The sequence below is a fragment of the Mirounga angustirostris genome, unplaced genomic scaffold (assembly GCF_029215605.1).
Source record: "Mirounga angustirostris isolate CCGP_5_RB_7025 unplaced genomic scaffold, mMirAng1.0.hap1 SCAF_10, whole genome shotgun sequence".
NCBI classification, from domain to species: domain Eukaryota; kingdom Metazoa; phylum Chordata; class Mammalia; order Carnivora; family Phocidae; genus Mirounga; species Mirounga angustirostris.
Genome location: NW_026991718.1, coordinates 49,113,546 through 49,125,707, shown reverse-complemented (window position 1 = coordinate 49,125,707; position 12,162 = coordinate 49,113,546). Strand labels below are relative to the sequence as shown.

The following is a 12,162-nucleotide window of genomic DNA, read 5'->3' as shown; positions in this document are numbered from 1 at the left end:
GGCGCTCCTGTTTTTTTATTTTTAAGTGAAGGTAGAAATTTGGAAAGTGGTTGTGGAGTTGAAATGTTATATATATATTTGGGCAGTGGTTATGGAGTTGAAATGTTTTATATATATATACATATATATGTATGTATATATTTATGAAAGTGTATGTGTATATATATGTATGTAAATATTTATGAAAGTGCTTTAGAATCTGAGAAGTATAAGCTAAAGTTTAGATTTTGTTTATTATTATTTAATAACAGTGATTTTGTTACTACTCTATTTAAATCTGCTTTTGATTTTCAGATTGTTCCATTGACCTGTCATGTATGGCAACAGCCACTATATCAAGGCAATAGTGGGACACAGATTTCTGATACTGCTGTGGTCTCTGTGGAAAAAACAGCTCGGTGGAGGTCTAAGGCTGATCAGGTCTGTCTTGTGTAACTGGCAAACTATTTTTCTTTTCATAAGCAGCATGAGAAATTCTGATTTAGCTGTTAAGAATAGTAAGAGGTGAATTACTTTAATATTCCATTTTTCTAATAGATCTTTAACAATTTTAATTATAGAGAATAATTAAGTGTTTCTTTTTTGTCTCAGGACTCCTTTACATTCTTCATAGGTATTTTAAGCATTTTTTGTTCATATGGATTATCTATATTGATATTTAGTTTACTAGAAATTAAAAATTTAAAAATATTAAAATAATAAACCCATTATATATTAGCATAAATAATGTATTTTTAAAATGAAAACTATTTTCCAAGACAAAAAAATTAGTTGAAAGAGTGGCATTGTTTTACATTTTTGCGTCTCTCTTTAATGTCAGGCATAATAAAAGATGGTATATTAGACAGGGTTCTCCAGAAAAACAGAACCAATAGGAGACTTACACACACACACACACACACACAAAATAAGGAATTTGCTCTTGTGATAGCTGAGAATTCTAAGATCTGCAACCTGGAGACCCAGGAGAGCTGATAGTATAGTATAGTCATAGTCTGAATCCAAAGGCCTGAGAACCAGGAGAACTAACTGGTGTAAGTTCTATTCTGAATCCAAGTCTAAAGGCAGGAGAAGACCTATGTGCCAGCCTTAAGACCATCAGGCAGAGAGAGTGAATTCTGTTTTGCTCAGCCTTTTGTTCCATTCAGGCCTTTAATGGATTAGATGAGTCTTGCCCACAGTGGAAAGGACAATCTGTTTTACTCAGTCTGTGGATCAAATGTTAATCAGATGTTAATCTAGACATACAGAATAATGTTTAACCAAATATCTGGGCACCTGGTGGCTCAGCCAAGTTGACACATAAAATTAACCATCACAATTGGATTCTCATATCTGCTTCTGCATTTAGTCTGTTGGGATACATTGAAGTATTGGAAAAAAAATCTGGCCTTACTTAGATACATAGAAAAGGGAGCTGCACATAGATTTCCTGGAAGAGTGTCTGTGATTGCCAGGGATCTTTGGGCCACACTTTGAGAACCACTAGAGTATAGTCATAAATTTAGAAGAAATGGAAAACTTGTGAGCAGATAGGAGAGAAGCTTACATATGTTTGTTGGAGGAAAAATGTAGCCTTATTCATAATGGTTAAATATATAAGGTTGATTATCTAATAACTTGGTTATCAGATTTCTTCTGGTACCTTCAATTCCGCCTAAATTGCAGTGATTATCCATTTGATGCAAGATATGGAGGAAGGAAATTTGCTATCATCAAGGGAAAGAAAGGGGTTAAAAGAAACCTTGACCAGAAAGTGCATAGTACTCTGGGACCATTAAATGAAAGGGGGATTGCAATAGATTGAACTGTATGCCCCCAAATGTGTTAAAGTCCTAATCCCCAGTACTTTAGAATGTGTCCTTATTTAGAAATAGGGTGATTACAGGTATAACTAAGATGAAGTCATACTGTAGTATGGTAGGCCTTTAATCCAATATAACTGATATCCTCATAAGAGAGGAGAACAGCATGTGAGAGAGACACACACAGGAAGAAGTCAGCCTTGTGAAGACAGAGGCAGAGACTGGAGATATACTGCCACAAGCCAAGGAATGCCTGGGCTACCTGAGGGTAGAAGAGGTAAGGAAGGATCCTCCCCTAGAGGCTTTGGGTGGAGTGTGGCCCTGCCAACACCTTGATTCCAGACTTCTAGCCTCCAGACCTCTAGCCTGTGAGAAAATAAATTTCTGTTTTTGAGCCCCCCAATTTGTGTAACTTTGTTATGGCAGTCCTAGGAAATGAATATATGGATATATCCCCAAATAGTTTCATATTCTCTGAGGGCATATTTATGGTAGAGCATGGTCCAAAAATAGGTGTCTTCCTTTTTGTCCCTGTCTTATGATATATATGCCATGAAAAAAAATAAAATATATGTCATGGATAGATCCTGTAGCTCTTTATTTCTGCCTTTATGCCTGGGTTCCTCAGCGTAGCTGGAGCATTATGCCACTTTCTTATTTCCTCCCCTCTTTTCTCCTTGTTATTCTGTTCATTCATCTTTGTTGCTGTTGTCTGAGTTACCTCTCTTTATTCATTGAAAACTATAGCTTTTGTTATACTGTTCTCAGTTTCTTTCACTTCAGCTTATATTAACCATGTAGTGCCTAAAACACCTGGATCTTTGATCTAACCTTCACAGATCTTTTCCTCCATTTCTCCTCCTAAACTGCTACCCCTACTAGGTTACTCATCCCATGGTCACAGTCTAGACCATGTCACCTCCAGCAGCTTGCGTACAAATGTCTCATCCTCTCTTCCCCTCCAGCTACTGTTTGGTTTAATATTCTGCTCCCTGATAAATGAAATTTTCAAGAATTTTCTCTCTCCATTTCCTGCTATGTTAACCTCATTGATGTAGAATTTAAATACAACAATCCTCACTCTTTTAGGTATACAGTTTGATGAGCTTTGACAAATATATACAGTCATATAACCACTACCACATTTGAGATATACAAGATTGCCATGACCCCAGAAAAGTTCCCTTGTGCCTCACTATAATCAATCATCTCCCCATCCTTAGTCCCTGGCAACCACTGATCTGATTTTTGTCCTTATAGTTTTGCCCTTTCAGAATTAAAGTGTATAGGTTTTCAAATCTGGCTTCTTTCACTTAGCACGTGCTTTTGAGATTTATCCATATTGTTGTATGAATCAATAGTTGGTTCTTTTTAATTTTTTATTGCTGAGTAGTATTCCATACAGGTGAAGGTTTTTGGTAGAGAAATGGTTTCATTCTCTTGGTAAATAGTTAGGAATGAGATTGCTGGCTGATAAAGTAATTGTATATTTAATGTTATGAGAAAGTACTAAACTGTTTTCCAAAGTGGCTGTGCCATTTTGCCTTCCCTCATAATATATGAGAGTTCTAGTTGATTTGCATCCTTGCCAGTTCTTGGTATTGCCAGTTGTTTTGTTTTAAAATTTTTAGCCATTTTACACGTAGGAGTATTATGGTGTCTTATTGTGGTTTTACTATGCATTTTCCTAATGACTAATGATATTGTACATCTTTTTGTGTGCTTACTTGCCACCCATGTTTCTTCTTTAATGTAGGGTCTTTTAAAATCTCTTCCCCATTTTTAATGGCTTATTTATTCCGTTTGTTGAGTTTGGAAGTTCTTTATAAATTCTAGATGCAACTTTATCAAATGCGTATTTTGCAAGTATTTTTTTCCACTCTATGGTTTTTCTTTGAATTCTATGTATCGGGATGCCTGGGTGGCTCAGTTGGTTAAACGTCTGCCTTCAGCTTAAGTCATGATCCCAGGGTCCTGAGATTGAGCCCCACATTGGGCTTCCTGCTCAGTGGGGTGTCTGCTTCTCCCTCTGCCTGCCACTCCCCCTGCTTGTGCTCTCTCTCTGACAAATAAATGAATAAAATCTTAAAAAAAAAAAAACACATAAAAAATGAATTTTATGTATCTTTTGAAGAACAGAAGTTTGATTTTGATGAAGTTGGTGTATAGATTTTGGATTTTTTTTATGGTTTGTATTCTTGTGTTCTGAGAAATTTTTTCCTAATCCTATGCCAAAAAGATTTTATCCTATATATTTTTCTAGAACAAGGTTTCTCAACCTTGGCACTTTTGACATTTTGGGCTAGATAGTTCCTTATTGTGTGGAGCTGTCCTGTATGTTGTAGTGGTTAGCAGCCTCCTTGACCTTTCCCCACTAGATATCAGTAGTAATCCACCATGAAACATGTCTCCAAACATTGCCGAATGTCCTGTGGTGGAGGGAAAAGGGAGTGTGAAAATTTTACCCAGTTGCGAACCACTGTTTCTGAAGTTTTATAGTTCTAGTTTTACATTTATTATCTATAATCCATTTTGAGTTGGTTTTTGTATATGATGTGAAGTAAGGGTCCAGCTTTATTTTTTTACATATGAATATTTAATTGTCATTCCAACACCATTTGCTAAAAATACTATCTTTTTGTCTAGTGCTTCCTTGGCATCTTTATCAAAAACAGATTGACTGTATATGTGTTGGTCTATTTCTGGACTCTATTCCATTGATTTATATGTCTGTCATGCCAATCCCACACTCTTAATTACTATACTGTCTTGAAATCAGGTAGTGTGAGTTCTCACACTTTGTTCCTCTTTTGAAAAATGGTTTTGTTTATGTTAGATTCTTTTAATTTCTGTACAAATGTTAGAATCAACTTGTCTATTAAAAAAGCCTGCTGGAATTTTTATTAAGATTGCCTTGAGTCTATACATCAATTTGGAGAGAATTGACATCTTAATAATATTTGAGTTCTCTAATCCACAAACACAACGGTTCTTTCAGTTTCATTTAGGTGTTTAATTTTTTCATCAGTGTTTTGTTGTCTTCGGTGTACCAAACTTAACACATTTGTGTTAGACTGACCTTTTTCTTTTATTTAAAAAACATTGCTTTTATTAAGGTATAATTAATTTTATTGATGTTTTTAAAAATTTCAATTTCCTATTGATTGTAAGTATATGAAGATATAAATGACTATATTGAACTTGTATCCTGTGACCTTGCTAATCACATTTACTGGTTTTAGGAGTAGCTCTTTTGTAGATTTTTTTAGGACTTTTTTATTTTTATTTTTTGAGAGAGGGAGAGAGAGCAGAGAGGGGCAGAAGGAGAGAGAGAATCCCAAACAGGCTCCACACCCAGCAGAGAGTCTGCTGGGGCTCGATCACATGACCCTGAGATCATGACCTGAACTGAAATCAAGAGTCAGACGCCTCATCAGCTGAGTCACCCAGGCGCCCCTAGGACTTTCTAAGTAGACAATTATATCAACTGTATTTTTTTCCTTTTTAATATATGTACCTTATATCACTGGTTAGGATCTACTTATTATTTTACTTAATCTACTTTGTGTTCTGACCTCAACTCTGTGAAAGCAAGTTTTGCCAACATTTGTACAGCTGAATACAGTGAGCACTTCTCTGTCCTCATTTTAACTGCAATAAATAGCTTTGACACTGTTAACCATTGCATAACTTCTTAAAATCATTTCCTTTCTTAGCTTCTACTAGTTTTCTTTCTACTTTTCTGCTATTCTTAGTTTCCTTTGCTGCTTTATCCCCCCCCCCCCCCCCCCCCCCGTTAAACTTTGAAATCAAAGGTTGCAAGCTGTGGGCCTGAATAATGGCCAAATGTGGTTTTCAGGGGAAAAAAAATTTTTTTTTGGCACAGTGTTTTTAAAGTTTTGAAATAGAATACTTTAAAGTGTGTATGCAGTGCGTATTTGGCCACAGGTCCCACCACTCTAATTCCAGGTGGATTTACTCACTTCTGTTACCTCCCTGGCCCTGTACACATTTGAGTTTTTGACTTCTGCTTGAAGTGTTGGGGTGTTTTATTTCTCATCTAGATCTGGGGGGTTAAATATATCTGTATACTTAAAAATCCAAATTTATATCTCTAATCTTTATTTCTCCCTCAAAATGTGTTTATGTCAAAAACATTAGAGATTTGAGGGCCTTTTTATATTGATTAAAAGGCATAACACAAGCAACCATTGTTTGATAGAAACAGCAACAAAATTATACAGAAACTTGTGACCAGCACTAGGTGTTGTATGTAAGTATTAAATCACTAAATGGTACACCTGAAACTAATATTACACTGTGTTAACTGAGATTTTTTTTTTTTATAATTTTATTTATTTATTCATGAGAGAGAGAGAGACAGAGAGAGAGAGGCAGAGGCAGAGAGAAAAGCAGGCTCCCCATGGAGCAAGGAGCCCAATGTGGGACTCGATCCCAGGACCCTGGGATCATGACCTGAGCTGAAGGCGGACGCCCAACCTACTGAGCCACCCAGGTGTCCCTGTTAACTGAGATTTAAATAAAAACTAAAAACTTTAAAAAAAAAGAAAAAAACCTCAAGAGAAGGAATGTTGAACAGGGATGTTTTATAACTTTATTTTATGATGGGAAATTATATTTCCATTATAAATATGTTTGCTTGGGGAGAGGAATGATTTAGTAGAGAGGGAAAATGGATGAAAGCAGGAGAATCATATAGGAAGGCAGTTGTTGAAAAGAATGGAATGAGATGGGAAGGCCTTTGGTAGGTACAGAGACTTTTTTAAGTCACAAGGTAAAAATGGGGTTGTAGATCTGGTGATAGAAAGATAAGGAAGTTCCATCTCCTGCTCTTCACTTAATTGAAGTAGGAGATGAGGTCATCAGTTGAAAATGAGGAAGGAGAGTTCAGTAGTTCTGAGGAGAGAAAGTGAAGTCATTTTAGCAAGTCAGTTTACCGGGAAAATGTAGTAGGATTTCTAGGCAATGCTGAGTGCCCTTGAGGTTTAATGTCATCAGTTTAAGGGAAAAAACATTTGGGTTTGTGCTTTACTCAGCGATGTGCTGGTGTTTAGATTCAGATAAGGAGAAGGTTCAACTAGAGAACTGAGCTTTTACCAGGCCAATAGGATAGTGGGAGAAAAGGGCAGGGAAGTTAAAGATGTTTGCAAGGCAGTGGTTATAAGGATGACTATGAACTTTCAGAGTGGTCAAGAGGGAAATACAGGAAAGAAAGGAATTATGAGAAGTGTTAATGTGATAGGATAATTGTCTTAATGAGGTTAAAGAATTACTGAAGTTGAGCTAGAGTAGTGATCTGATGAGGCCAGAGGATGGGCAGGAGAGCCAACAGATACCTGTCTCTTTGGAGTGAGGAATAAACAATGGGACTAGGCTCAAACCATGCTCAAGGAGGCTGAGAGATGAGTTGGGGACTAGAGATTTTTCTGTAGTGAGAGTCACACAATGACTGGAATTCCCCTGCTTTAAAACACTTCTTTGGTTTGCTATGCTCTACAGAATCGAGTACTCTCAAAAGAAAAAATTTAAAACCAATCACCTTTCATTTCCAGGTATTAAAAACCTAAAAAACATGTTTCCAGCAGTGATTTTTATGCTCTAGGTTGGACTAATTTATCCAACATAGCAGGGATTGAGATATTTTGGAATGTCAAAGGTCTACTGTTCTGTAATCCCACAAGCTGTAGATTAGTAGTGTTATTGTTTTAGAATATTACTCCAGTTGTTCTTTTTTCTGCATATATTTATATAACTGATAATAGGTAGTGGATAGTTAACTTACTAAAAGAATATTTAATTAATGATTTTAAGTAATGGTAATTTTAACTAATAACTTCAAAGATGAAAGTGCTGAGAACATCATTCTAAATTATAATACATCTTTTTATAGATTTTGGGTTATTTGGGAATAAAAAATTTATATTCTCTTAAAACATTTGAATTGGTTAAGAAAGAAAAGTACAGTAATAGACTATTTACAAACAATGAAAATCAATAGGTTGGGGTGCCTGGGTGGCTCAGTCAGTCATCTGCCTTCGGCTCAGGTCATGATCTCAGGGTCCTGGGATCGAGCCCCACGTTGGGCTTTGCGCTTGGTGGGGAGTCTGCTTCTCCCTTTCCCTCTGCCCCTCCCCCTGCTCATGCTCATTCTCTCTCTCTCTCTTTCTCTCAAATAAAATCTTAAACAAATATGGGATAAAGTTATGGAATAAGGTTAGAAAACAAAGCAAGGCATTCGAAAATCCTGATTAATCTTAAGACTATATGTGAGTGGAAACGTTAAAGAGTGTGCTCGTAAATATGATTAAAAGTCTAATCTGCCACTGCCAAGTAAGGAATGTTGCACTGGAAAGAAATTTATTACAATACATTATCAGACTTAATTGGGGAAAAAAGATACTGCATTATAGTTTGATCAAATTTAGAGTTCATTCCTAATCAAATTAATTAAATACGAAAATAAAAGTGTACTTTCATAGCATGATAAGAAGAATATCTTTACTAACCAATACCAAATTTAAAAGAAAAATGCCGATAAAATTGTTTACCATTAGTCTTTTTTTTTATTTAAATTCAATTAGCCAACATATAGAACATCATTAGTTTCAGATAGTCTTTAATTCAACATTGCTACTTAGCGTGGTCTGTGGATTGGTGCCAGTTCATGAACTGGTTGTCAAGAGATAAGTACAAGAATATAGAACTATTTAGAAACTTTTATAAATTTGACAGAGTAATTTTGTTTTTTAGAACTAAAAATCAGACATTTGGCTTTGTGTTTTATATTTTGGGCTTATATATCTTTTAAATTTAATTTTCTAGTTTTTATTTTTTATTAGTTGGTTTATTATTTTTACAGACTTATTGATTACTAATTTTTATTAGTATTTTAATAAAATGTTAGAATTGGAAGTAGGAAAAATTGTTTTTTCCCATAGATAGCTTGAGAAGCTTTGCTCTGAATCTTGCCACTAATGTAAGCGTAAACATTTTGTATCATTATTCATGAATGATGTGATAATCTTACATAATGAGAAGAGCCAAGAGTCCACTAGAAACCAGTATTGCTAATTAAGAATTCAGTAAAGTGGTCACATGTAGAGCATCTTATAGCTTTAGGTTTGGAAAATCTTTTTCAGTCTTGTAATCAAATTGTAAGATTTCATCATGTAGAACCAAATGTATTGTTATAGTGAAGAGAACTGTTAATGAATAGCAGAAATGCTAGTGATATCTCACATTAAAAGATGGGTAGTGATGAGAAGAGGTCTAAAATGTAGTTAATATTGCAAAAAACATACAGAAAGAACAGTTTTACTTTCTCCAAAAACACCATGATGAGAATGTTATCATATAGAAGCTAAATGCTACATGAGTGGATGGATATTTAAATTTTTTTTTTTTTATTTATTTGCGAGAGAGAGAATGAGAGACAGAGAGCATAAGAGGGAGGAGGGTCAGAGGGAGAAGCAGACTCCCTGCTGAGCAGGGAGCCTGATGTGGGACTCGATCCCAGGACTCCAGGATCATGACCTGAGCCGAAGGCAGTCGCTTAACCAACTGAGCCACCCAGGCGCCCGAGTGGATGGATATTTAAATCTAAATATTAATGTATATGGTAACTCAGTTAATGACTTAGCATATTTTCCTTCAAAATTATTGTTTTAGGGAACAGAATCTTGGCATTATCTGCCTCAAGAAATGGACTCTTCCCACACCTTGGATATAACCCAGACCAGGTTTAATATGAGAGAGGAAGGGACCGAAGTGACAGACTTCACCTCTGTGGAGGAAGGTATATTGACCCAACCAGAAAATCAAGTAAAGGAAGCCAAAAGAGGTCTCTTATGTTCGCCGCTGCTAGGTAATGCCTCTTTATTTTTAACTAGTAGTAATAACTCATACTCGTAAAATACTTTTCGGGGACTTTAGGTCTTGCATCTAAATCTCTTCCTTCTCTTTCTTTTCTTTTCTCTTCCTTCCTTCCTTCCTTTAAAGATTATTTATTTATTTTAGAGAGAGAGCACGTGAGCGATCAGGGGGTGGGGAGAAGCAGAGGGAAGAGGGAGAGAGAATCTGAAGCAGACTCCACAGTGATCGTGGAGCCCGACACAAGGCTCGATCTCTCCACTGAGCGATCATGACCTGAGTTGAAGCCAAAAGTCAGATGCTTAACTGACTGAGCAACCTAGGCGCCCCTAAATCCTTTCATGAGTTGAGGAGCTCTGTAGAGCCATCCTCAAAGGTATTAGCTTATTTCTGGTTTTCTACACTGGCCAGCTGGTCTGGTTATGTTAAATGTGCACCTGCCCTTCATTATGTCCTATTCCTCACAGAAGGCAGAAAGGTAATAACTTCCTCTCTAGTGAGTATACCTCCTCAGCTGTGAATTTGTGGATTTTTTCTTGGGGTAAACTATATATTATCCTTTGACAGCTTCTCTCAGCAATGGAGCCTCCATGATCCTTAAAAAAACAAAACAAATGTTTAAGCTTGCTTCATTAGATTCTTAGAATTAGTTAAGGCATGTTATTCTCAGTTTTCAGACCCCAAAAGTGAGATAAAGTGGTTGAATGACTTGTCTGAGGTAGATCTTACTGGTTTCCTCTGCTTAATATGGAACTGATTTAATAGCTCTTTACTAAAGGTAAACTTTTAAGTACCTCTCAGATTATCAGGGTAGGAAATAGAATTGTGCTATTACTACTTTGGATAGTGTGGATATAGAAGAGTGCTTAACCATTATGGTAATTTCAATTTTTTATGCCTAAATGATAATAAAGGCAATATTATTATTTTTTTTGACACATTTAACCATGTATTTAATGATACAGCATAGTGGTACAACTAGTCCTGGAAAAGGTACAAATGTAGACAGTACAAAGTACTCTACAGCTTCCCAAGAGCAATCGCACTGTTTCATTTTTCTTTTGTTTTTCAAACTAAAGATCACAAAGCAACTTAAATAGCCCTAAGTGTCCCTGAAGAGCTACTGTGTGTTGTATAAAGGCTGAGTAATCCCGGCAGTGTCAAGGGGTTACTGTTCAGCTGATGGAGATCCCGAGATGATATCTCAGCACTCATAAAACAGAGGATTCAAAACCCAGGGGTGTACACGGAAGTACAGAGCATTAGGACAGTCCTGGAAGTTATCCACAAGGAACGTTAACACCCTGGAGGCCAAAATAACATGACCGAATCAACATTTACAATTCTTGTTCAAGATTCAATCCAATATGTGGGGAAAATTTACCTGGAAACATTCATGCTAATCTCATGATCATTTTCTATTTGGCTCATTCCAAAAATATGGAAGACTTCAAAAATCTCTGGGATCTCTTTTCTTAAACATTTTCAGTGCGTATTTATTCTGTACAAAGCAAAATGACTATGCTGAATTAGCTATTTCCTAGAAGTATTCCTAAAATGTCAATCCATTTAGTAAAGCACAGTAACAGAAACATAGAGCTTTCTTTAAGGTTGCACATTTCAATTCAGAAGGATGAGGGGGAAATTTTGGCCCCTGGGATTTGAAAATATCTTCCAGTTGTAATCTTTGGTATGGATATTTACATGGTGTTCTCTTCCCATTCAAGCTCAACATCACCTTCCATAGCATCCCAAGAGTCCATCTTCTGAAGTGCTGAATAGTTAACAAAACAGATGGGCTGATTACTTCCTTTACTTGATAAGAGATCCAGCATGCATTGGTATAAAAAGATATACTGTGCCAGGTTCTGGACCATGCACATTCTTTCATTTCTCAATTCAGCTACTAATCCATATATATCCACAAAATCGTGGTCATTTATATGTTGTGTTAAGTGGTCCAGAGCAATAAAAACCAGTTCTTCCAACTCCAGCACTGCAGTGAACAATCATGGGTGTGGTGTCATATGCTCTGCTTGCTCAGATCTGTTCTACAAAGTGAACTAGAGGGGCACTGTTTTCCGGGACCCCATGCTCAGGCCAAGCAGTAAAGTTACACTGTCGAATAGTCATGTAATCTCCATGCCTTTCAATTTTCAGATCCCTGATTGTCCAATCTATTTGAACATCCTCCATTAGCTTCGTAATCACTCTATCTCCAAAGACGGTAACTGGTTTGTTGTCCTCTGGCCAATACTGATAGCATCTGATCCGCCCTTTTTCAAAACACTGCGTTAGCATTACTGATGTTTTCGTTCTGGTTTCCCACACCATTCTCCAGAAATCCCCAGTAGTTCCTGGTAATGGACCTCGAGTGGCAATAAATTCATTTGGACATAAGTAGCCCTCCCATTATAGTTCTCCTCCCTTCTTCCTCTAGCACCCTGAGATGTTCCATTTGTAGATG

General features: G+C 36.5%; 1 protein-coding gene across 7 annotated transcripts in view; it reads left to right on the top strand.

Annotated features, from left to right (window-relative positions):
• Positions 1–12,162, top strand: part of ALMS1 (ALMS1 centrosome and basal body associated protein) — a 216,706-nt gene that overhangs the window by 27,443 nt on the left and 177,101 nt on the right. For all 7 annotated transcript variants that reach the window (XR_010405594.1, XR_010405592.1, XR_010405593.1 and 4 more), the window contains exons 2-3: positions 295–420; positions 9,495–9,690. Coding sequence is in view for 4 of the 7 variants with exons in the window: in XM_064572311.1 (XP_064428381.1) it covers positions 295–420; positions 9,495–9,690 (322 nt within the window). In the remaining 3 variants the exon portion in view is untranslated. The remainder of the gene's footprint in view (positions 1–294; positions 421–9,494; positions 9,691–12,162) is intronic.